We start from the raw sequence: 27047 nt of genomic DNA on the forward strand, positions 1-27047 counted from the left end.
CCTTGGGACAAAAATTTTTCCAGGAAAGAAAAGAATTTCAGTTTCTTCTTTGGGAAAGTATTCTGGAAATGATTCCCTTTTTTAAACACGTCAACTATTTGCTACTGCTCCTTATTAATATTATTTCTTTTTTTCCTGAATACCCTTGAAACGACTATCAACTAATAGTGTCATTATTCTGGAGCCTTCATGTGTAGGTTTTAAGGAAGAATGAGAAAGGATTTTCTGTGGTGACAGCACATGTTCCATGATGCCCATTTTTGATATTTAATCACCATGAAGCTTGCCAACTGACGGCCAAGCACTGACATACAGTGTTCATTAAATACTCTGGTTGGGGGGCCGGCCCCGTGGCTTAGCGGTTAAGTGGGCACGCTCCACTACTGGCGGCCCGGGGTCCGGATCCTGAGCGCGCACCAACGCATTGCTTCTCCGGCCATGCTGAGGCCGCGTCCCACATACAGCAACTAGAAGGATGTGCAACTATGTCATACAACTATCTACTGGAGCTTTGGGTAGAAAGGGGAAAAAAGGAGGAGGATTGGCAATAGATGTTAGCTCAGGGCTGATCTTCTCCACAAAAAAAAAAAAAAATGCTCTGGTTGGACAGGGTGTCTCTAGCTGATTACATGGCCTGGACCAGGTGGTAGTTAAATCCAAGAGGGCTGAGAGGATTTATCAGATCTAGAGCCTGCAAATTGATTAGATTGCATTTATTAGATCTAGAGCCCTGTTTAGAACCACATAGCAGAAAGTTACTTAATCAAAATTTAGGGGCCTATATTTATCAAATGGCCTGTACATACCTCTTTCAGAGATATGGGTATAGGGGATCTCTGGTGGTCCTTTAAGGAAATTTTCATGAATAAGAGTTATAGGTTTCCACCCCACTTACACAAGTTAAATAAGCAGTTTCCAAAAATGAATGTGCAAAGACAAACAAGAGTTGCTCCAGAGACATGGTAAAGACACACAGAAATAGAGCTTTCTAGCAATGTAGAAGTAGGCAATGCTGCAAATAAACTAGGCTGAGAAATCCACTTGTTTTGCAGTGCCCCCCAGGTTGAGGCCATGAACACAGGTTTCCATTACTCATGAGGAAAAAACAAAAGGCAAAGCCACAAACAAAAAGAGTCCTACAACCATCAGACATAAACACACAGTCAGCCTGTTGCATGTGGAAGATTCTGATCACTCTGCCAATTTACCTGCCAGGAAACAAGGTCCCGTGTTAGGGTTAGGGTTAGGGTTAGGTGAAGGAGGTAGCAGCAGTCCTGGTCCAGGCTCCTGAGAGTAATCAGGTAGGTCTCCCATGGGAGCTGCACCTGATCTCTACCTGTTTCCTGATGCCACAAGTTGTGGTCACATGCAGACTAGAAAGGCCTGCAGGCGAAACATCACAATCACGGGGACAACAATGCCAGGGGCGCAGGAAAGGCCACCATCTACACAAAATCACACCAAACGTGCTGCCTGAGGGCCAGACCACAACAAAAAAGGCCCTTCCACACCCGGCCTCCACGTACATTTGCAAGAGCCAAAAGTGTGCCAAGTGGACTGTCGCGTGACACATGTGAATAAGTGAGAAACATGGTTAGTCGTTACAATTTCCACCAAATTGTTGAAAATACAAATCAACTGGGGGCACCTTAGCTCTTAACATGCCATCATAAGCATCTGGCTCAAACTTAACAAAACACTACAAAATTTTAGTTCGAACTCCAGAAAATCTAAAATGGGACGACTTGGCAATTCTTCCCACGCCCAGGCCAGCGTCAGGGCACCACACGGGGCATCAGTGAAGAGGGGTTCTGGTCCGCTTGGTTGCCTTTAGACAGACCCTCCCTTCTATCCCGCCTCCGCCTCTCCTTTTCTTAAAGATGCTGAATAATTTTTTGTGTCACTGGACTTCGAAATGGCTACACGGCTAGGCGGGAAACTCCCTATTATGCGGTCCCCAGACAGGGTCCCAAAGTGGGGAGCAGCTTTAGCTCATCTGTGGAGAGGCAGGAGCCGGTCCTATAAACGAGTAGGTTTTGAAAGCAAAGGGCGGAGAACGAGCCTCGGGAACGTCAAGCCTCAGCTGCCCAAAACCACTTTCCGGACGCCAAGCCCCCACAGTGCAACTGCCGGGGGCGGCAACGGTGACCGTTAGCCGCGGGCGGGGCCATCACGTGGCCGGCGCCGGGTCACAGCCCGGCGTGCGCGGGAGCACGCACAGCGGCTCGGCCCTCGGCCGCGCGCCTTGCGTGCGCGCGCAGGCCGGGGGCGGGGCGCGTGGGCTGAGCCTGCCGCGCGCGCTGGGGCGGAGGCGGGGCCCGAGCCGAGTTGAGGGTGGAGGGCGGGGGCGGGGCGTCCTCCTGAGAGGCTGGGCTGGCGGCGGCGGCGGGAGGCGTGTGGTCTGCTGAGGGGCGCCTCGGCCATGACTGCGGAGCTGCAGCAGGACGACGCGGGCGGAGCGGCCGACCGCCAAGGCTCGGTGGGCCCCGCGGCGGCGAGCGGGAGCCGGGGGCGGGCTGCGGGTCCGGAGAGGGGCGGGGGTGCGGGGCCCGGGCGGGAGCGGCGCGTGTCGCGGGCGGGCCTGCGGGGCTGCTGGCGCGGGGCGGGAGGGGGCTGCGGAGGGCGCCGGGCCAGGTTTGGGGCGAGGGCGGTGCGTCGGGAGGGTGAGGACGGAGGCTCGGGGAGGAGGTTGAAGTCTGCAGGGCTCGGGTCGCAGAGATTGAGGACCAGCTTCGGGTCCGTGGGCGGGCTGAAGTTCGGGGGGGATTCGGTATTTGGGAACAGCAGATAGCATAAAGGGCCGGACGTAGGGTTCTCTGCATCTGAGATCTCTAAGGAGAGCGCTCCCGGGCCCGGATCAGGGTGAGAAACTTCCGAAAGCGGCAGCTTTGATGGCTTTTGTGTTTTGTTTTTATTTTTAAATCCGTTTTACGGCAGTGTTGTTTTAAAGTGTCTGAAGCAGACCGAAGTTATCTAACTTAAAGCCAAGATTTATCAACACCTTGTGAAAGAACAGGTCTTAGTTACCACTTCCTATCTTCCCCTACCCCACACCCTCGCCTTTTTTTTTTTTTTTTTTTTTTTTTAAACAGAGAGTAGCCTCCCCGATTACTGCATTCATCACTCTAGATTTTTAAGGAGGGGGAGGAACGGCGCGATGAATAGAAGGTATGCTGATAATGCTTTCCTATTCCTCTTCTCTAAGGAGATTGAAATTAATACAAGGATTTCTGCTCTAAGATGGTGAGAGTAAAAGAACACTGGTTTGGGAGAAAATCAAAAGGCTCAGGTCTGTGTGAAGAAACTTGGGAAGTGGGCAATTTGAGAATGGTTTCTAATGTTTCTTTGGAATGTTAGAACTTAACACTGCCCCCTCACCCCTCAAGTACTGCGCTTTTTCAAGACAGAATGGGAAACCTGTGCCAGGTATTTAAATGTGAGTTTGGAAATGAGGAATTTCATAAAATATTTACAATACAAAGCTGTCAGATATCTCCACGTGAGAAACCTTTTATGCCTTTTTATTCTTTTCATGCACTCAGGAGACCAATAGTGTATAAGGTGAACGCATTTCCTTTTAAAACTCCTGTAGTAAAAGATAACTTCCAGGTCCTGGGCTTCAAAATGGAAATATGTGGATGGTATTTCATGTGCTGATTTCTAATGGAAATATTATTTTTAGGTATTTACAAATGCCTATTGGAATCCGAGTCAGGATTTTCTCTGGTTTCAGAGATCAGTTCTATTTGTTTTTAGGATGGTGACTTAAAAACAGGTGGGAAAAATCTTAGTTTTGAGACAGTCATGTTGATTTAGAGAAGAGACTATTTTAAGGGAGAGCAAGTCATATTTAAATTTGTCAGAGCTCTGTCAGTTGAGACCATGTGTCTGTTAATCAGGGCATCTTCATTTACCTCTGCCACAATTTGAGTAGTGACCACTCTCTTAGCACTATGTGAGAGTTCGTGTGTGAGGGGTTTGATGAGCACTTTATGTAAGTCATAGCTATTTTTGGAGAGCTTGGAACTCTGGTGGTGGCTGTGGCTGGCTGCAGTACCCTGATTCCTGGCGACCTGCGGGGTGATGACATTTACTGTTCTTCCCAGTGATTCGCCCCATCCAGACAGATGATAACGTCGGAATGCTTGATAATGTTTGCCCTTTTTGTTTGCGCTAATGTAAAATGCTTTAAGTTAGCAGGCTAGGTTGAAGGAATCTTATAAGAGAAAAGTACCTTTCACATCTCAGAGGAAAGATTTTAATAACTTCTTCCTCATCTTGATAAGTTTCATGTTAGAATGCGCTCTATTTGGAATTCTCTGAAGCATTCTACATTACCCTTAAAGGGTCATTAATTGTTCTAGTTGAGAAGAACTCTCCTCCCCTGACACTCAGAAGCTATTTAAAACCTCGAATGCTTCCCTTCCCTTATTGGTCGGTTGTACATGGGACAGACAGAACCTTTTTTGGCCTCCCAAGAATTTTAGTGAGAGAAAAATGTAGTACTCTTGAATATGTTCGCAGTACTCAAATCTAAAAGAATACACTTTGTAGTATTACTAAATCCCCCAGAGTGCAGATTGATGTTCAGATATCTAAAGAGATTACTTTCAGACAGGTTCCTGTATTTTAATCAATTCTTGACTTAGATAAAAAACAGCAGCAGTGTTTACCGTTGTTGTGAGATAAACAACTTGAAGTCAGGTTGGTTCTCATAAACCTGTCATTCTTGGCAGCTGTACTAGGGTTCATCACACATTCTTTGTGCTAACTGAAGCCTTATGAAGACCTGTCAGTTTCAGTGAAAATTTAATGTCCTTTTTGCTTTTTGGCTTTTCATTCCCTTTTACCTTGTCTCATTCATTTTTCGGAACATTAGTAAGTCAGTGCTTGGTTGGCTTCCCCAACTTGCATGCCTCCTCAGCTACAAACAGTTTCTGCTCACATAGTGAGTACAGTATTTATAAAACACATTGACAGCGCCTCACCAGGCAAGATCTTTCCATGTGTTTTGTTTGGTCAAAGAAATTTAAAGCAACAGCCAAGCGAAGCAGATATTTTGCAAGGAAAATAATGATGCCGATGTTAGTAGTAGCTGACATTCATTGAGCGTGTGCTATATGCCAGACCTTGTGCTCAAAACTTGTTATCTCACTACTTATGACAACTCTATGAACTTTCTTATGAGAAGGCTTATACCTGTTAAATAGTTTGCCCAAGGTCACCCAGCCAGTAAATGGTGCAGCCAGGAGTGAATCCAGACAGTTCTGACTCCCAAGAGCCTGATATTCCTGATCCTGCTTCTTAGTCGGTGGACCCATTGTTTTGGGGCAGAACCTTTCTATTACGCTCTAGAACTCTCCTCTTGATGTTTTAAACTTTCAGTCCTCCCTGCGCTCTTTCTAAATAGGGCACCTTCTTTTCTACTTGACTGAGTGTGCTGATATCTAAAGAGAGCTCCCTGTCTCATTTTTTTTCCTCCCTTCAGCATCTCTCTCCTCTCAGTGGAAGAGGTACCCATCCCTTCTCCCTTCATGACTTAGAGATGAATCCAGATCAGTAGTGTCTGGAGCTTTTTTCGATTTTGACCACTAGGGGAGGATGCTACTGGCATCTAGTGGGTGGAAGCCAGGAATGCTGCTAAACGTCCTATAAATGTACAGGATAGCCCCCCAAAACAAAGAGTCGTCTGGCCCAACATGCCAATAATGCTGAACTTGAGAAACCCTGATCTAGATGATGTCTTTCCTCACTCTCCTAATTTACCTCATCTCTTTTATCCTAGCCTAAACCGCAGACACCTCACTGTTTTCTACTCCCTTGTGACTCAAAATATGGTCCAGGGATCAGCAGTGTCTGCATCACCTAGGAGTTTGTTAGAAATTTGGGTGTGCTGGAGCCACTTTACTGCCTCTCCAGCTGATTGTGTTCATCTCTTCCCAACTCAGTGTTTAGTGACCACAAGTTGGTAGCCTGAAATCACCACGGTGGGAGTATTTATAGTACTAAGGAAGTAAGCTCTGCAGATCAACACACCACTGTTTGGGCCTCCACCCTAGACCTGTTGAATCAGAATCTGCCTTTTGACAAAATCTCTGGGTGATAAACTTTGAGAAGCTCTGTCCTACTCCACAGAATTCCTATTTTCCATTCAGCTATGCACACATGTCCCCAATCCTCAAACAAAATCACAACAAAATCCTCTTCTGCCCTGTCTACCTGTTGCCTTGTCCACCCCCTTCCTTTTATTTTGTTTACTTTTTGAACAAAGTTTCTAAATCCACCTATTTCTTTCCTAAAGCGTTTTTCCAGTTACAGTGTAATTCTAACTCAATGTAGAAAACTTGGAAAATACAGACCCAGGCAAGATTAACTCTTGGCTGATAAAAGGCACAGCCTCCAGGCTGAGGCAGGTTGCTTCCCAGATTCCAGCACAGAGCTTGAGATGGCAGCAACAGCTTCTGGAAAAGCCCAGTTAGGAGATGGCTGTGGGGACCAGTCTAGGCTCCAGCAACAAGAGGGCTGATTGCCCCGAAGCCTGGAGAGAGGCTAACCAGGCAGCAGAAGGTTAGATTATAGGGCAGTGAGTGGTTTTATGTGATCAGCATCTCCTGGCTGCCCAGTGAGAGCCTTGCCAATAGTAGGCTTTTAGCATTGTTACTAGTGAATGAAACAGATCTCTCAGAGGTGACCAGTGACTGACCTCTTTCTGGCACATCAGTGGCCCTTAGGTAGTAATTTTTTTACCGTTCTCTCTTGGTTATTCAAGTACCCATTCAAGTTCCATTCTCATACTTTTATTTGTGATGGTTCCTCATTGCCGCTGTGTTGTTATTTTGGCATTTGATTTTATTGCTACTTGTTATCAACTGTTCTGCTTTTTTCTAAAAATTTCCAGTGTATTTTTTTTTCCTTGCCGAGGAAGATTTGCCCTGAGCGAACATCTGTGCCGATCTTCCTCTATTTTGTATGTGGGTTGCCGCTATAGCCTGGCTGACGAATGGTGTAGGTCTACGCCTGAGATCCAAACCCACAAACCTGGGCCACTGAAGCGGAGCGTGTGGAACTTTAACCACTTGGCCGTGGGGCTGGCCCCTCCAGTGTATGTTTTTTAATCATTTGCCATACTCTCATTACAGACAGAAGTACCATAGTAGGTCCTCACTTCTGAATTGACTACATCATTTTACAACTTTCTTATGAAAACTAGCCTGGGAAAAGATGTTTGAATTTATCAAACACAGCCTTCTTCATCTTGCCAGTGCAGTAAGGGGCTTAGGGAGTTGATTTACTCTCAATCACACAGTCTAAGAGAGAATCCTGGCCCAGGCTTCCTGTTCAGTGTTAGTGCCCTAAGTGCTATAGCTGCCTTACTTCCTGAAGTCTTCTCCTTTGTACCTTCGGGCCCTGTATTATTCTGGTTCTTCTGCCTTTCTCCTCTTCTAAGAGCTAACCTGTTTGCTTTCTTGGCTGTTACTATCCTTTTATTAACTGCTTCCAAATCTGCATTTGTAATCCCGGAGTTGCAGATGACTTCTGCCCCTCTATTTCCAAATGCTTGTTGAACAGTTCTACTTTAATGCCAACCTCCTTGGCTATATACGTTTACTGTGTAGCTACTTTTCCCACAGTTATTATACCAGGCGTGGGAATGTACTTGTAATAATAGCATCTGCCATATGCCAGTTACTGCCCTAAACACCTTTCTGTACATTTTTAGTATTTACAAAAACCCTGCAAGGTGTGAATTATGTCTTAATTACTGATGAAGAAACTCAAAGTCAGGTATTAATATAGCTTATAAGGGCCTAATATGAGATTTTAAACCAAAGTCTGTTTGCCTCCATGTTGCAGATTAGAAATGTGTCTTACTCGTGATTAAATTCTGAGTAGCAGAGCTGAGACTTGAAGACATTCTGACTTTTCCCCACTGCAATCCATGCCTTTCTAAAACCAGACTTTTTGACTACTGCTTGACAACTTATGAAGCACTTTAACCTATATTCTCCATGAACCCATATAGCAATCCTATGTAGTAAAATGTAGCGTGACTAGGAAGTAGAATTTGCAAAGTGACACAGCTAGTAAGTGATAAAATCAAAACCATAACACAGGTAATTTTCTCCTAGGATATCACTATTTTTACTACAACCTCTAGAGTTTTCGTTAGATGGCAGGTCGCAATATTTTACATTTATATAACATTTTTTTCATTTAACTAACAATTCCTGTATGCATTATTTCATTTGATAGTCACAGCAGTGCTGTCAAAGTTTATGGTATACTTTATTTTCCGGATCTGGAAATTGATGGTCAAGAAAGTTGAGATTTGGGGCCAGCCCTGTGGTGTAGTAGTTAAGTTTGGCATGTTCCGTTTCAGCAGCCTGGGTTCATGGGTTTGGATCCTGGGCACAGACCTATACCACTAGTCAGCCACGTTGTGGCACGACCCACATATAAAGTAGAGGAAGATTAGCATAGATGTTAGCTCAGGGCTAGTCTTCCTCAAGCAAAAAATGAGGAGGATTGGCAACAGATGTTAGCTGAGGGCTAATCTTCCAAAAAAAAAAAAAAAGAAAGTTGAGATTTGCCCAGAGGCTAATGTATGGTGGAGTCTGGTCTACATAGCACTATTTCCACTATCTAGGCTTTCTATGTAAAAAGAGAGGTTAAAATACCAGACATAGAAAGCCAAATAAGGTGTTAGCAGCATGCTACGTGATGGTAGTCGGTTTAGACTTACGATGTCCTAAACAAAGATTTCCTTTTTCCAGTCTTCCTGCTCAAGTTAGTATTTTCCTGGTGTCCTTGGTCTTTTTCAGTGTGTGTGTGCGTGTGTGTGTGTGTGCGTGTGTATGTGTGTGCACACAAGTGCAAATATCTCTTGATTTTTGTTCAATTGAAGTGAAATGCATATAATATAAAATTAACTGTTTTAAAGTGTACAGTTCAGTGACATTTAGTATATTCACAGTATTGTGCAACCATTACCTCGATCTAGTTCCAAAAGATTTTCATCACCCCAAAAGAAAACCCACATCTACTAAGCAGTCACTCCCTGTTCCTTCCTCTCCCCAGCCCCTGGCAACACTAATCTGCTTTCTGTCTCTGCATGTACCTGTTCTGAATATTTCATATAAATGGAATCATAGAATATGTGACCTTTTGTGTCTGGCTTCTTTCACTTAGTATAATGTTTTCAAGGTTCATTCAAGTTATAGCATGTATTAGTACTTCATTCCTTTTAATGACTAATATTCCACTCTTACTACATTTTATCCGTTTTTTTATTGGTGGACATTTGAGTTGTTTCCACCTTTTGGCTGTTATAAAGAGTGATGCTGTGAGCATTACAAATATTTGAGTACCTGTTTCCAGTTATTTTGGGTATATACCTAGAAGTGGAATTGCTGGGTATAGTAAATCTATGTTTAACTTTTTGAGGAACCACCAAACTGTTTTCCACAGCAGCTGCACCGTGTTACATTCACACCAACAGCGCACAAAGGTTCCAGTTTCTCCATATCGTTGCCAAACACTTGCTATTTTCTGTTTTTGTTTTGTTTTCTTTTATAATAGCCATCCTCGTGTGTGTGAAGTGGAATCTCTTTGTAGTTTTGATTTGCATTTTCCTAATGGCTAATGTTGTTAAGCATCTTTTCCTATGCTTATTGGCCATTTGTACATCTTCTTTGGAGAGATGTCTATTCAAGTCCTTTGCCCATTTTCAAATTAGATTTGTTTTTGGTTGTTTAAATTGTAAGAGTTTTGATATAAACTGGACAGTAGACCGTTATCAGATTTATGATTTGAAAATATTTTCTCCTATCCTGTAGGTTGTCATTTCACTTTCTTGATAATGTCCTTTGATGCACAACAGATTTTAGTTTTGATGAAGTCCCACTTACCTATTTTTTTCTTCTGTTCTTGCTTTTGGTATCATATCTAAGAATCCATTGCCAAATCCAAGATCATGAAGATTTATCTATATGTTTTCTTATAAGAGTTTTATAGTTTTAGCTCTTATATTTAGGTAGTTGATCCATTTTGAGTTAGTTTTTGTATACTGTGTGAGGTAGGGGTCCACCTTCATTCTTTTGCGTGTGGATATCTGGTTGTCTCAGCACCATTTTTTGAAGAAACTGTTTTTTCTCCATCAAATAGTTTTGGCACCCTTGTCAAAAATCACTTGACCACAGATGTATGGGTTTTTCTGGACTCAGAATTCTAATTCATTAGTCTACATGTCTGTCCTTATGCCAGTACTGCGCTGGCATGGTTGCTGTAGCTTTGTAGTTTTGAAATCGAGAGGTGTGAGTCCTCTAACTTTGTTCTTTTTCAATACTGTTTTGGCTATTCAGGGTCCGTTGGAATTCCTATAAATTTGAGTATCAGCTTTTCAATTTCTGCAAAAAAGATGTTGAAATTTTGTTAAGGATTGCATTGAATTTGTAGATCACTTTGGATAGTAATGCCATCTTAACAGTATTAAGTCTTTGTAATGTTATGTGTCAACTTGGCTGGGCCACAAGGTTTCCAGACATTTGGTCAAACATTATTCTGGGTATGTTTGTGAGGGTGCTTCTGGATCAGATTAACATTTGAATCGGTAAAGATTGAATAAAGCAGATTGCCCTCCCTAATGTCTGTGGGCCTCATCCCATCAATTGAAAACCTGAAGAGAACAAAAAGACTGAGTAAGAAAACACTTCACCTATCTAACTGCTGAGCTGGGGCATTGGTCTTCGGCCCTCAGACTGGAACTTACACCGTCAGCTCTGCTTGTTCTCAGGCTTTCCAACTCGCACTGGAACTATATCACCAGCTCGCCTGGATCTCCAGCTTGTCAGCTGCAGATCTTGGGACTTCTCAGCTTCCATAATCACAAGAGCCAATTCCTTATACTGTCATGCGCTGCATAATAACATTTCAATCAACAACAGACTGCGTATACAGCAGTGGTCCCATGAGATTAGTACTATATAGTCTAGGTGTGTAGTAGGCTGTGGCATCTAGGTTTGTGTAAGTACACTCTATGATGTTTACACAACAATAAAGTCACCTAATGATGCATTCCTCAGAACATATCCCTGTCGTTAAGCGATGCATGACTATAATAAATTACTTCAATTACTTTACCCCTCCATACACAGGAAACTAGGAATACTGGGTTCCTGCACGCACACAAACACATATCTACTGTTGTTTCTGTTTCTCTGGAGAACTCTGACTGATACAGTCTTCCAATCCATGAGCCTGGATGTCTTTCTATTTATTTAGGTTTCCTTTAACTTCTTTTGCAGTGTTTTATAGTTTTCAGTGTACAAGTCTTTCATCTCCTTGGTTAAGTTTATTCCTAGGTATTTTATTCTCTTAGGTGATATTGTAAATGGAATTGTTTTCTTAATTTCCTTTTCAGATTGTTCATTGATGCTGTAGAGAAACACAACTGATTTTTGCATGTTGATCATGTACCCTGCAACTTTGCTGAATTTGTTTATTAGCTCTAGTAACTTTTTTTGGATTCTTTGGGATTTTATATATCATGTCGTCTGTGAAGAGAGATAGTTTTACTTTTTCCTTTCCAATTTGGATACCTTTTATTTATTTTTCCTGCCTAATTGCTCTGTCTAAAACTTCCAGTATAATATTGAATAGCATTGGGGAAAGTGGACATCCTTGTCTTGTTCCTGATTTTAGGGGGAAAGCTTTCAGTCTTTCACCATTGAGTATGATTATTAGCTGTGAGTTTTTTAATAAAGGTCCTGTATCAGGAAATTTCCTTATTTCTAGTTTCCTGATAGTTTTTATCATGAAAGGGTGTTGGATTTTGTAAATGCTTTTTCTGCACCAGTCAAGATGATCATGTGTTATTTTCCCCTTCGTTCTATTAGTGTGGTGTATTACAGTGGGTGGTGTTCATCATTGCCAATAGCATTCGCTTAGGCGTCCATTTTTAAATATTTGACTAAGCTTGATCTCTTCATTCTTAGGGATGTTCAGAGTATATCCTACCTTTCCATTTCTCCTACAGCATTCTACCTCTCTCCTCCCACCTGGTTTATTCAGTAGCCCTGTAACTCATAGTTTAGCTCTCTTTCCTTAATCTCATTCCACTTTGAACTAATTGTTCACATGTGCTAGATTAATCCCCTTAAAGTACCTTTTTCCCCCTCATAGTTCTTCCTTGCTGAGGAACCTGTAATGATTTTCTATTGTTCATCAGATCAAGTCTAAACTTATCCTGACATTTCAAACCCCTCATAATCCAATTCCGTATCACCTCTCTGGTCCTTGCTAGTTATCAGAAAGAGAAACCACACGCTGAGGCCCAACTAGTAATAACTTAAAATTTTACTGTCATTAGATTTCTAAAACTGTAAGCATGTAAACTTGATTTCTTATATCTTTCTCATATTTTCCTAGTTTCTCAGTCTTAGCAATATGTTGCTAAAAGTGTCATTTTCTTTAATTTTTGAAGATCCATTCCATACAACCTTATTGTAACAGCTTCCCAGCCTCATTTCTTGTATTTGGTTGGGGCATGTATTGAAAGAAATGAAAAAATATTGTCTTAATGTGTTCTAAAGTAAGAAAAAAGCAAGGTGCAGGACATGATGGTGTGCAGGTATGAAAAAATATATTCAGATGCAGAGATCATTTCTGGAAAGATATATCAGAAACTATTAATAGTAGTTACTCCTGGGAAATGAGACTGGGATGGGAGGAAGAGGGAGATTCCTTTTCATTTTATATCCTTTTGTACTGTTGGAATTTCTTACTTAGTGAATGTGAAAAAAAGAGATGAAAAAATTTGGAAGTAAATAATGACCAGTTCCTTTCTTTTTGCGTTTAATTCCTGTTTAAACCCCTTTACACCGTATAAGAGTGGCTAAATTTTAAAAGTTTTTAAAGCTTTTTAAAAACTTGAAGCCAATTGATGAACCGAAATAGTCATTTTCGTCACGTACCTACTTTTTGCATCATTAAAATAAGTTACCAAGTAGCCTATTCCAGGAGATTTAGTTGTATCCAAAAAAAACTATATTTCATTTTTGGGGAGTCATATTCTTATGGCACTTTAGATTTCTGCTTTATGAATAAATTAGACCAACATGGAGTTGTTGCTGGAAGAAAAACTGAAAAAATGCCAGGGCTTTTGTGGACTGTTCCTTGTTTTGTAGAAGTGAGAAAGGTTAGTGGCAGCCTCAGAATGCGTTGTTAAGACCCTGTTGTCCTGGCTGGATTTCTGGAGTTGCTGCTGTACATTTTCTTTGACTCCTAAAGTTATTCTTTTGCTTTCCTTCGGTAATTAAGTTTTATTTTAAAATTGGAAAGCCAAATCTTTAATTTTGGAGGGAATTTTATTAGGCACACCTTGGTAGTTCTTTGGAGTAAAGGAACGTTTATCCGTTATTTACTTAGTTTTAAATTTAGAAATGTCTTTGTAAGAATAGACAATTGAGATCAGGAAATATGTACATCAGAATGATTAAAATAGCATTCCTGTTTGGAGGAAGGGAAAAATCTAGAAAGCTCCTCATGATGGTGCTGAACTAGGTGTTTTGAAGATAAAACTCCTAATTAGTAATCTCACAAATTTGCCTCATCTGATCAGAGAGTTTTAATTTAGTTACAGTAGGATTAGGCCACTTGTTTATTATAAAAACTTGATAGCTTAATGTTTTTATTGTCTGAATAATCCCATTTATTGCTTATTATGAGGTGAGTTATTGTCTTTGCTTTAAGAAAAGCTCAGTCCTGAGAAGTGGACTGAATTGCACCAAAACCACTGAGTAGCTGAGGTCAGAGTTCCTTCTTTCTAGAGATTTGTGTGTGCCTGTCTTTTTTCACCGCCTCTGGGCAAGAAAAGAGAGCACTTTTTGTTTTATGAAAACAATGTGAATTTAGCTAAGGAAATGCAGACCTGTTGGCTCTTGCCAGTTATTTGTCTTCCTTATGACTGGAGCACAGGCTTTGTCTTGTCTCACGTTGGGTGTGTACTTTATACGGTCATGTGTTGCTTAACGATGGGGATACATTCTGAGAAATGCGTTTTTAGGCAATTTCGTCATTGTGCAAACATCAGAGTGTACTACACAAACCTACATGGTATAGCTTACTACACACCTAGGCTGTATGCTACTAATCTTACAGGACCACCGTCGTATATTTGGTCCGTTGTTGAACTGAAACGTCGTTATGTGGTGCATGACTGTTTATAGTATCATCGTTAGGGTGAAGTTAATATTTAAATCAGCTTCCTGTGAAGTTCCAGGAGAAACTATGAGTTAGTAATACGGTAGGATCCTAATGAGCTTAGTTTGTCTGTTACAAAAAATGAACATCGAATATATAGTACTTATTAGGATTTGGGTTGTGGGTACTATTGAGAACTTAGGTTGAGCTAAATATTCATAAGACTGAGTTGTGTCATAGTAGTTGTTTATGTGTGTCAATAGCGTAGCTTAATCCTTGTGAAATTTGTTTAAATTCTTAATAGTTATCTTTGATTTTTCTTTTAATCCAAGACATTTGATGACAAAATAGGTTTTATAAACTTTAGTTTCCTAATGTGCACAATGAAGGTAATGATTCTTAACTTTTAGGGTTGTTATGAGGATTACATGTATGTGAGACGCCTGAGGTTCCTGACACAAAGGAGGTGTTCAATAAATGTTAGTTACAGTTGTTATCGCCAGTGTCCTGTAGATGATTCAAATTAGGTAGTATATTGTCTGATTCTTGCCTTACAAGAACCATATGATAAGAAATACTGCGTAAAGACAGTAAGTCCCCTTCATTCACAGGTTCATTCGTTCCCTCCACATGTAAGGTTAGAAAGGGGAGAGAATAGTGTGGACCAGAGTTCTTGGGAATGACTTTATGGAGGAGGTCAGATGAATATAACTCTTGATTGTAGGTTAGCATTCCATGGTTAAGTAAATGTGGGGAGTATTATTAGGGATAATACAAGTAACACTCCAAGGCATGAGAGGATGAGTTTGTGAAGTAAGGAACTGAGTAGGAGAAAAAGTTGAGCAGGTATAAGGTAGAATCAGGTAATGGTCTTTGAATAGCAAGATGAGGAATTTGGATTTGAATTAACATGTTGAACATTGTTTTTGGAGCTGAACAAAGGATTTTACATAGTTGTCATCTCTGCCCAATAGCTTTTAAAAAAGGGAAACTAAGAGTTTATTTTCCTTTCCTGAGTATATTATTCTAGATCTATTAATGTCCATCACTACCTATTACAGAGTGGAGAAAGGGGAGTCCGACAATAATCCCGCCAAATGTAATGATTAGTAAATTATTTAATGTTTGGATACCATATTTCACTGATGCATTTATTTGGCATTCTGAAATCAAGATGTTCCTTACGTTGACTGTCATCCAAGTAGCAGGTGTGATGTAGTTACCATGGTCTGCACAGGTATGGGCTTGGTCATAGCTGTTCCTGCTATCATGACAGCTGAGTTATATGCACTGTTGGTACCACATGGTTAGTTTACTTGCCATTTAAAATGTCTTTAAAAAGATCACACTGTGATTCAATATTGGAACAAAATAAAAACTGTATATGAAGGAAGGCGTAGAAACAGAACAGCAGGGTACAAATTTGATTTTATGTGAAGCAAAATATTCATCATTGGAGGAATGATTACAGTTTCAAGTTTTCTTGCAAAGCTGCAATCAGGTGCTTTATGAGACCTAAGAAGGAAAGTACCGTAGATGTTTTAAGCTGTATGAAGTTTTGTTACTGAGAGATGCAGAAGAATTGCCTATCACATGCCAGGCAGTGTACCTGGAAGCAGGGTAAATTGCTATATTTCTCAACATAAATGAGAACTTTTAGAGCTATGAGGAGCTAGTGTGACCTATTCATGGGTCTCAGGGTTGTCCTGAAGGCACTGTGTCATAGTTTAAATGGCAGCAGTTTTTCTCCTTAGTGCTGCATAAAATAATGGTGCTTTTTACAACCGAAGACACCTTAGATTCAGTCAAATATAGTATTTACCTCTGGACTTCTTGATGATAGCTTGTTTGGAACTGATTGTACTACTAAGTAATCAAAGTTGTGATTACATAAAGGCAGGCAAAATAAAAATAGGAAACTTAAGATGCAAAGATCAAGGTCAAAATACAAGAATAAAATATTTGCATTGTTTTGCATTAAATAGGTATTCTTGCCTATTTTCTTTGTCTTCTCAGATACAGCATGGCATAGAGGTTAGAGTGCAGACTTTGGGGTCAGGCAGCCTGGGGTCAAATCCTGGCTACACCCCTTACTAGCAATAACGTTTGTGTAAGTTTCTTAACCTCTCTGTGCCTCCAGTTTTCTGTCAGATGGGCTTAATATCTGTCTCAAAGGTTTGTTATGAGGGTTAAATGAGTTAAATTAGTTAATACACATGAAGTATTTAGAACAGCACCTGGCTAAAAGTAAGCAGTATGTGTTAGCTGTTATTTTTTTTTTTTTTTTTTTTTGTGAGGAGATCAGCCCTGAGCTAACATCCGCCAATCCTCCTCTTTTTTTTTTTGCTGAGGAAGACGGCCCTGGGCTAACATCTGTGCCTATCTTCCTCCACTTTATATGGGAAGCCGCCACAGCATGGCTTACCAAGCAGTGTGTCGGTGCGCGCCCGGGATCCGAACCAGCGAACCCCGGGCCGCCGCAGCGGAGCGCGCACTTAACCGCTTGCGCCACCGGGCCGGCCCCCTAGCTGTTATTTTTTACTGGGGTTATTTTCTGTGAATCCTAAGTGTCATTTGGTATACAGAGTAATTTGAGGTGAAGATGTGATTATCTATCCCATTGTTACCTTCTTGGTTCTAGTTTAGGGTTAATATACTACTCATTTCCTCCTCCCAATATACCCTTTTTTGGGTATATTGATTTTGATTTTTTAGAAAATTGTGTATAATGGAGATATATAGAGTCATACACTTCTACACAATAAAATCAAATGGAATTAGAATTAGTTTGGAAAAAAACTTTTTAATACTTTATTTTTCTAAAAATCACATACTTGTGTTATCAGTGTTTGCCAAGGCTAAATCTGGACACTTTTTAGTCTGTTAGTCCCTCTCCCAGTGCACAGGCAATGGCTGCCTTTGACAAGGCTCATAGCTTCAGACTGCTGGTCTCAGCAGGGTAGGGTTCCATTTCTAGCCTAAGACTGTGGTCTATGACTAGAACAGAACAGAAAGACTGTTGGTGCTTTCAGAGGACTATCCAGGAGTGTTGCAGTTAGTTATTTCTAGTTGTGTGATACTTGAGTGTTACATTGGGCCCTCAGCTGTTGAAAAACATAGGATACTGTTTCTTTTACAGCTGGCAGTGGAAGTAGGCTGCCTCTCGGAGACATATTACTAACTGAAAGATAGTTAATGGTGAAGCCTCAAGTATTGAATTGGGGCTTAGTTCTAGGATAACCTTAGGAATGGTATAAATCAGGTTTCTTCTTACTGAATTAGATTTGAGCTATTTCATTTTCAGTATTCATCTGAAAGATCATTATGTCTTCAGTTGGGCCAGGCACTTGTTTAAATTGAGCTTACTTGTAAATAGATGTTTTGTGTTAACTCTGGTCTTTGTACAAAACAGGATAAAATGTTCCAGTGAAGACTTTAAGGCTGAAAAGAGGTTATAAACTGATCTTGTGATAGCTGGATGTTAACATGAGAGGTTTTTCCATGATTCAGATTAATGAAGAGAAAACATTCTATAGTTTATTCCCTCTGGAATTTTATTTATAATTTAGAAAATTCTAGCCTTATCTATACTTCTTTTTAAGCAATCAAACCTAAAGTTTTAATAGGATGCTGGTGGTATCGTTTGTTAATTACATGATTGGAAACTTATTGTCAGTGAAAAATGACACACACAAATGGCATGTGCAGAGAAGCTTAAAATAGCACGACTTCACATCCATGCAAATTCCCTGGACTCCTTATATGACCTACTTATGTACTGCTCACAGGAAGAAGAACCTGAGGCACTTGAAGCATTCATTAAGGCTAGAATATTACATTTAAATGTTTTATATATTTGTAGTTTTACTGTTTACTCATATTTTTTCCTCAAGTGCCAAAAGCATTTTCCATGATTAAGTTTTTAAAAGAGTAATAGATTTGGCATTTCAGAATGTGTCTGGCAGTCAGTATGTTGTTACTTGGAGCTGGTCGGTTCTTCAAAGTAAAAAATGCAAGTCTCAGGCTCATTTATCCAAGATACTTGTACTTCTTTAAAGGTATCCAGGTTCTACTTTCTGACTGACATATGCCTGTGGTTTTTTGTTTCTCAACTATAGAGCTGCCAAATGCTGTTAAATCAACTGAGAGAAATCACAGGCATTCAGGACCCTTCCTTTCTTCATGAAGCTCTAAAGGTTAGTTTTCAAGGCCACTGTTAGTCAACAGGCTTTAAAACAGTTGTCCATATCGTAGTTATGTCAGTTCAAGCTATTTTTATGCCAAAATGAAAGTGCATTATAGGGATAGAATCTGTATAGGTCAAATGACCTACTCTCTTCAACATGTAAATTATTAGGGGGAAAAAGTTGGGGATGGGGGAGACTATGAGTGGGGGGAGCCCTGTAGGGTAAAAGAGATTTAAGAAACATCAGCCAGTTGCATTGTGTAGACCTTATTTGGATCTTGATTCAAACAAACAAACGAAAAATATTTGAGTCAAGGAAGTTGGAACTGGTTATTTGATATTAAAAAACTTGTTACTCTTAAGGTGTGTTAATAGCATTGAGGGTTATATTTAAAAAAAACGGTACATTCTGAAATGTTGACTGATGAACTGATAAGATGCTTTTGATTTGCTTCAAAATACCTGGGAGAAGGTAGGCAGAATAGATAAATCAAGATTGACTATGACTTGATAATTGTTGAAGCTAAGTGATGGGTCCATGGGGTTCAATTATCCATTCCCTCTGTTGTGTATGTTAGAGATTTTTTCTAATGTAAAGTTAAAAACAAATAGAAGTATGATCACCACTACAGAATATGGTAACTGCTTGGCCCTTTTGTGGTAGAGGTGGACTTCATTTAGAATCTGTTTGTTAATTGCCAACCCCCTTTTTGATACAGTCTGCCTTAGCTATTCTGTGAAATCAGGTGTAGTAGCATCCAAAGCCCTGAGAACAAATCTCCAGCAAGATTTTATTCTTGTTTGCATGTTGTGGGAAATCACAGCATGGCAACTCCCTACCTGTAACCAGGAGTCTGATATAAACTTTAAGCATATTAGACTTACTGTCCTCCACCATGTTCTTTTTTCTACTTTCTACCCTAGAATTATGCCTGGACTTACTCAGCATGTCACCAGGGTAGTAAGGAGTTATAATAAAAAAATTAACTCACTACTTATTTTAAATGCTGTGATGCTTTACTTTTGAAATTTCTGTTTTTTCCCTCCCCTTAGGCCAGTAATGGTGACATCACGCAGGCAGTCAGCCTGCTTACTGATGAAAGAGTTAAGGAGCCCAGTCAAGACTCTGTTGCTACAGAACCATCAGAAGTAGAGAGGAGTGCTGCCAACAAAGAAGTATTGGCAAGTAGGTATATCCTGTCTTGGTCCCTGCTATGAACTGGCAGAAAATAAGAGATGGGTTTATGTGAGTTTCCTATCAGTCACATAACCGTTTGGAAATAATGGTAGTAATAGCTAATTACTGAGCCCTTACCATGTGGCAGGCACAATTCGAAGCACTTAAATTGTTTCATTCATTCATTCATTCAGCCCTTACTCACCGAGCACCTATGTGCCAAGCACTCTTAGGCACTGGAGATGAACCAAAAAAACAAGAATCCTTGCCTTCTTGTAGCTTATTTTTTCGTGGGGGGAGATCAACAAGTAAATAAGTAAATTATATAGAATATTAGAATGTGATAAGTACCATAGAGAAAAGTAAAGGATGGAATAAAAGAAATGATGAAAAGAGGAGTGTTGGGGACTGGATTTTAAATAGGATGGACCTTTTGAGAAGGTGCAGGGAAGGTGAGGGAGTAAGTCATGTGAAGCCTTAAGACGGGAATATACCTTGGCTTGCTTAAGGAGGAGGAACCCAGAGCTGAGGCTTTGTGAGTGAGGAGGGCAGTAAGATATGAGGCCATTGAGGGAGCAGGAAGCAGATCATGCAGAGCCTTCATAAGTGCTTGGCTTTTACTCTGAGTTAGATGGCTAGCTTTGGAGAGTTTGGAGCACAGGAGTGATGTAAACTAGTTTCCATTTTCTAAAGATCATTCTGACTGCTATATTGAGAACAGAATGTGGGGGAGGGGGTAGTGAGCGTAGGTCAGAGCAGGGAGTCCAGGAGCAGTCTGGAGACTACTGCAGATGATGGTAGGGTGGGCCAGGATGTAGTGGTGGGTGGGGAGAAGTATTTGCCGTACAGGATTTGCTTACAGGGGAGATAAGGGTTGTGAAAGAGAGGGGTTAAAGGTGACTCCAGGGTTTTTTTTCCCTGAGCAGCTGAAAGGAGGGAGTTGCACTTAAACTGACATGGGAGTAACTGCAGATGGAGCAGATTTGAAGTGGAAGATGCAGAGATCAGTTTTGGCAGTATTAAGTTTGAGCCTGTTAGACATCCAGGTGGAATGTCAGAAAGGCAGTGGAGATCCAAGTATGCGTTCCGGGAAGAGATCCGGGCTGGAGATAGATAAAACTTGGAATCATAAACCTGTAATGGTATCTAAAGTTGAGACTCGATGAGCTCTCCAAGGAAGTGAACGTAGATAAAAATCAGTGACTAAGCTGTAGATACTTCCAGTGTTGAGAGGTCAGGAGAGGTGCAGAGTGTCCAGAGAGGTCGGAGGAAGACCAGCAGAGTGGTACTCTGGACACCAAGGAGGCTTCCAGGAGGAGGGAACCATCAGCTGGGTCAGATGGTGTTAATAGATATTTGGGCTGTTTGCAGTTTGGAGCTATTCTGAATAATGCTGGTATGAATAGTCTTGTATATGACTTTTGGTGCACATCGTGACTTTTTTCAATCAACATTTTTCTTTTTGAGACTCATCCATGTTGAAGGTTATAACTGTAGTTCATTTATTTTCAGTGGTGTGGAGCATTTCATGGTCTAAATATACCACAGTTTATGTATTTGTTTATTGACTTCGGCATTGTTTGAATTTTTGTTTGCTCTTATAAGCAAGGCTGCTGTGAGCTGTTTTGATTCATGTTTCTTGTGCATGTATGCAAGAGTTTCTTTAGTGTATATACCTAGCAGTGTGATTGGTGGGTATTAAGATATGCTCATCTTCAACTTTATAGGTAATGACATTATTTTCCAAAATGATTTTTTACATATTAAACTCCCACTAACAGGATTTGAGGATAAGTATTGCTCTCAAACTTGTTAGATTATAAGATTTTTGCCTATATTTTTAATATGAAATAATATCTTGTTTTTAATGAGAATTTTTAAATTAGTAATGAGATTGAGTATCTTTTCCTTTTTGACCATTCATGTTTCCTCTTATGTGAAATTTCTCTTTGTGTCTTCTGTCTCGGTTTTTCTATTTGTTTGCTTCTTTCTTACTGATTCTTGATATTATCTTATTGATAAAAACCTTATTCTTGATATATGTCTTATTGATATTGACCTTATATATTCTTGATATTAACCCATTTTTCTGAATTTGTATCTTGCAGATATCTTCTCCCTGTTGGTGACTTGTGTTTTTACACTGTGGTGATGAACTAAAATACCTCCATTTTATTGTAGTTGCATTTATCATCTTTTTTTTATGGTTTGTGCTTTTTAAGAACTCCTTCTGTGCCCTGAAGTCATAGGATATTCTCTTATATTTTCTTTTGAAATTGTATTGTTTTAGTTTTCACATTTAAATCTTTAATTCATCTGAAGTGTTTTTTTTGGTTGTTGTTGTTGAGGCATAAGGTAGAGATACAGTTAAATTTTTTCCCACCATACTCAGTTGTCCTAATACCTTTTATTGAAAAGGCTATACTTACCCACTGATCTGTAGTATCAGCTCTATGTTACATCAGATTTTCATGTTTTCCATTCTGTTTCGTTGAGTATCTGTTTTTAATTCTTTGGGTTATATACCTAGGAGTGGAATTGCTGGGTCATATAACAATTCTATGTTTATCTTCTTTGTTTTAATATTTCTAAAAGAGGGCTCTTTCCATAACTGCAACATTATCACACTTTAAAAATTAATAATAATTCCTTAATCTCATCAAATACTGGTGTAGAAATTACCCTGCTTGTCTCATTGACAGTATGTTTGCAGTTGGTTTGTGAGAATAGTGACCAAACATTAAATATATTTGAAATGTCTTTTAAGACCCTCTTTATCTATAAATTTTCCCTCTTTTTTTTTCTTGCAATTTAACATCTGAAGAAATCAAGTCCTTTGTTCTGTCAAATTTCACATGTTCTGGAATTTGCTGATTTCATTCTTGTGATATCCTTTAGAGGATTTTTCTGTCCTGTGTCTGTCCTATAAACTTAGATGCTTAACTGGCATAACTATGTCAGAGGTAGTCTTGTTTGATATTTTCTATTTTGTCATATCAAGAAGCAAATAATGTCTGGTTGCCCTCTTTTTGTGTTGTTAAAATTGTTAGTGTGTTCAGATATTGTCAGCTTTACTCATTTATTATAAAATTGCCCACCTAGTGTTTTAGGCAGCCATTGGTGATTATTGCTGAGATTCTTTATTTTACTGGAGATTTCAAAGTGGTAATATTCTATCTATCATTACTTCATAATTTATTAGTTGGAATTCTTTTTTTTAATTGTGATAAAAAACACATAACATAAAATTTACCATCTTAACCATTTTTAAATGTACAGTTCAGAAGTGTTGCATATATTCACATTGTTGTGAAACAGATCGCCAGAACTTTTTCATCTTGCAAAACTATAACTCTGTACCCATTAAATAATAACTCCCTGTTCCCTCCTCCCCTTAGCTCCTGGCAACCACCATTCCACTTTCTGTCTCTATAATTTTGGCTACTCTAAGTACTTTATATAAAAGTTGAGTCAGACAGTATTTGTCCTTTTGTGACTGGCTTGTTTAACTTAGCATAATGTCTTCAAAGTTCATCCACGTTGTAGCATGTGTCAGAATTTCCTTTCTGACTGACTGTTTAGGGCTGAATAATACTCCATTCTGTATATATACCACAATTTGTTTATCCATTTCTCCGTCAATGGATATTTGGGTTGCTTCCATCCCCTGGCTGTTGTGAATAGTGCTGCTGTGAACATGGATATGTAAATCTCTCTTCGAGACTCTGCTTTCAATTCTTTTGAATATATACCGAGAAGTGAGATTGCTTGATCATGTGGTCGTTCTATTTTTTATGTTTTGAGGAACCTCCATACTGTCTTCATAGCAGTTGCACCATTTTACAATCCCACCAAAGGTGCACAATGGTTCCAATATCTCCATATTCTTACCAACCCTTTTTATTTTCTGGGTTTTTTTTTGGATAGCCTTCCCAATGGTTGTGAAGTGATATATAGCTCATTGTTTTGATTTATTTGCATTTTCTCTGAAGATTAGTGATGTTGAACATCTTTTCCTGTGCTTGTTGGCCATTTATATGTCATCTTTGGAGAAACGTCTATTCAAGTCCTTTACCCATTTTTTAATTGGGTTATTTCATTTTTTTGTTGTTGTTGAATTGTAGGAGTTCTTTATATAATCTGCGTATTAACCCTTTATCAGATTATGATTGGCAAATATTTTCTCCCATTCTGTAGGCTGCCTTTTCACTCTTGATTGTATCCTTTCATGCACAAAAAATTTTTTAAGTTTGATTTAGTCTTAATTGCCGATTTTTGTTTTTGTTGCCTTTGCTTTTGGTATCATATCCGAGAAATCACTGCCAAGTCCAGTATCAAGAAGCTTTCTATGTTTAACTTTTTGAAGAACTGCCAAACTCAGTTCTTCAAACTTCCACAGCAGCTGCACCAATTAACACTTACTAACAATACACAAGGGTTCCAGTTTCTCCACATCCTCACCAACACTTGTTATTTTCCGTTTTTGTTTTTGATAGTAGCCATCCTAGTGGGTGCAAAGTGTTATCTCATTGTGTTTTTGATTTGCATTTCCTTACTGGTAGTGATGTTGAGCATCTTTTCATGTGCTTATTGGCCATTTGTATATCTTCTTTGGAGAAATGTCTGTTCAGATTCTTTGCCCATTTTTAAAATTGGGCTCTCTGTGTTTTTATTATTCAGTTACAGGAGTTTTTTATACATTCTGTATACAGGTCTCATATGAAATACATGATTTGCAAAAATTTTCTCCCGTTTTTGTCTTTTCACTTTCTTGATGGTGTCCTTTGAAGCCCAGAGGTTTTTTTTTATTTTGATGATGTCAAATTTATCTAGTTTTTCTTTGGTTGCTTATGCTTTGGGTGTCATCTCTAAGACACCATTGACTAATCTAAGATCACGAAAATTTATGCCTTTGTTTTCTTCTAAGAATTGTGTAGTTTTAGCTCTTATCTTGAGGGCTTGATTCACTTTGAGTTCATTTTTGTAAGTGGTGTGAGGTAGGAGTTAAAACTCATTCTTTTGCGTGTGAATATCCAGTTGTCGTAGCACCATTTGCTGACAAGATATTCTTTCCCTGTTGAATTGTCTTGGTACCTGTGTTGAAAATGAGTTGAGCATAAATATAAGGGTTTATTTCTGGACTCTCAATTCTGTTCCATTGATCTGTATGTCTGCCCTTGTGCCAGTAGCACACAGTCTTGATTACTGCAGTTTTGTGTTCTTTGTGTGTTTTTTCTTTTTAAATTAAATGTTCTTCATTGCTCATGTGTAGAAATTCACTTCACTTTTGTACAGTGATCTTTTATCTAACCCACCTGTTAAATTATCACTACTTTCTGTAGATTATTTTGGGTTTCCCTCATAGGTGATCATTATCTGTGAATTATGACAGCTTTTTTCTCATTTTCCAATCTTTATATTTTTGACTTTCTTGTATTTTCTTATTAAATTGGCCAGAACTTTCAGAACCGTGATAGTGGACATCTTTGTCTTCGTCTTGGTTTTAAAGGAAATGTGTTTAACATTTCACCATTAAGTATGAAGTTTACTGTGGGCTTTTCATGGATATTCTTTCTCAGCCTAAGAGTATTCTTTTCTCTTCCAAGTTGGCTTGGAGTTTTTATTCCTGAATAGAGGTTGAATGTTATCAAATACTTTTTCTGTGTCTATTGAGATGATCATTTTTACTTTTAACTGTTAAGATAGTGAATTTTACTGGTCTGTTTTCTAATATTAACTCAATATTTCATTCCTACATGAACTCAATTTGGTCTTAATATATAATCTTTTTTTGTGCATTGTTTGATTCTATTTGCTAATATTTTGTTTAGGTCTTTTGCATCTGTGATCATGTGTGAGTTTGCCATTTTTCCTTTCTCTTACTATTCTTGACTGATTTGGGATATACCAAGGTGTTATGTTGACCTCATAAAATGACTTGAGGAGTATGTCCTCTATTCTCTGGAATGATTCATTGAGATTGAAAATATCTGTTCAATGAATGTTTGATATTTAGGTGATGTTTTATGATGATAGGTAAAGAGACTGTTTAACCTACAGGTGTGGGATATATTTTTGACTTTGTGGAATAAGACTGCAGAAGAGGATATTTGATTCATTGCATTTTAGCAGCTTGTTATTGCTGTACTGTTGGCTAGTCTCAAGGTTACAATGTAGCTTTAAGTTATTCACTTGACTCTGGCATAGAGTAATAAGTTGCTACACAGATGAGCCATTATAGTGAGAGCTAAGGAGTATATCTAGTTTTGTGAATGCTTTTACCTTTTTTCCTACAATACAGACAGAAGGGCAGTGTTTCCTACATGTAGATTAATTAGATTTCTGTTTGTCTTACAGAAGTGATAGACCTTACTCATGATAACAAAGATGATCTTCAGGCTGCCATTGCTTTGAGTCTACTGGAGTCCCCCAAAATTCAAGCTGATGGAAGAGATCTTAACAGGTTATTGATTTAATTTACAGTCTTTGCTCCCCACATTAGTGTGTAGGTCAAAGGCAATAACTCTGTGAATGCCACTGAAGAACAGTTCTGCCAAGCTCCTTTAAATTGTAAGCTCAATGAAATGAAATTTCTTTTAGGAGAAAATTTAAATTCACATTAACTTACTTACTCTTTGGCTCACTTTTGACAAAGCCAAATATGATGAGTCTTATCGCAGCCCGTGGTCTTTGAGTAGAAACCTGCAAGGTTTTAGTTCACAATTGCTAGGGAGGGAAAAAACCCCATCCTAGCGCAAGTATCTGATAAATATGTATTCTTTTTATAAGCTTTGAGCCTTTGTAAACTTGGAGGGTTATGTTGTTGGCTATTTGAAAGTGACAAGGGGTTATGTGTTTTTATACCCTTGCCTAACTTGGCGATTGTCTGGTATTGTTCATACATATCCAGTTCCAGTGGTGGCCTATCAGTTTCCAGACATATTTATTCCCTCACACTGCTGAGTTATTTCTTTCAGGGAAACATAGGACCATGGTTTGTGTGCTAAGCAAATTGAAGGCTCTTATCTTTAGCAGAGTGTCTCTCTTGCCTCTTTTTTTTTTTTTAAGATTTTATTTATTTATTTTTTTCCCCCCAAAGCCCCAGTAGATAGTTGTATGTCATAGCTGCACATCTTTCTAGTTGCTGTATGTGGGACACGGCCTCAGCATGGCTGGAGAAGTGGTGTGCGCCCGGGATCCGAACCCGGGCCGCCAGCAGCAGAGCGCGCGCACTTAACTGCTAAGCCACAGGGTCGGCCCTCTCTTGCCTCTTTTAATGGCAAAGTCTGAGTTGGGGCACTGTTGTTAAAATCTGAAACTTTTAATAGGGTAGCCATAAATAGTCTTGAGTCTCAACTCAGTTCCATCATGGACCTTATTAGTAATAATCTCTGTTATGGAAGACTTAACATTTCTATATTTAAACCTACATTTCACTTACAGTATAATCTTATAGTTGCTATATAGCCAGCGATTACCCAATAA

General features: G+C 39.4%; 1 protein-coding gene across 6 annotated transcripts in view; it reads left to right on the forward strand.

Annotated features, from left to right (window-relative positions):
• The first annotated feature begins 2381 nt into the window (after positions 1-2381).
• Positions 2382-27047, forward strand: part of USP28 (ubiquitin specific peptidase 28) — a 60453-nt gene continuing 35787 nt past the window's right edge. For 4 of the 6 annotated variants that reach the window (XM_058545195.1, XM_058545189.1, XM_058545190.1 and 1 more), the window contains exons 1-4: positions 2382-2479; positions 18318-18395; positions 19439-19571; positions 25920-26025. In XM_058545195.1, coding sequence (XP_058401178.1) covers positions 2423-2479; positions 18318-18395; positions 19439-19571; positions 25920-26025 — 374 coding nt within the window. In that variant the 5' untranslated portion in view covers positions 2382-2422. Of the gene's footprint in view, positions 2480-3092; positions 3169-7081; positions 7103-18317; positions 18396-19438; positions 19572-25919; positions 26026-27047 lie in introns of those variants that run through there. The other 2 variants (XM_058545191.1, XM_058545192.1) reach the window with 2 other exon arrangements.

This window comes from Diceros bicornis, chromosome 7, assembly GCF_020826845.1.
Source record: "Diceros bicornis minor isolate mBicDic1 chromosome 7, mDicBic1.mat.cur, whole genome shotgun sequence".
NCBI lineage: Eukaryota > Metazoa > Chordata > Mammalia > Perissodactyla > Rhinocerotidae > Diceros > Diceros bicornis.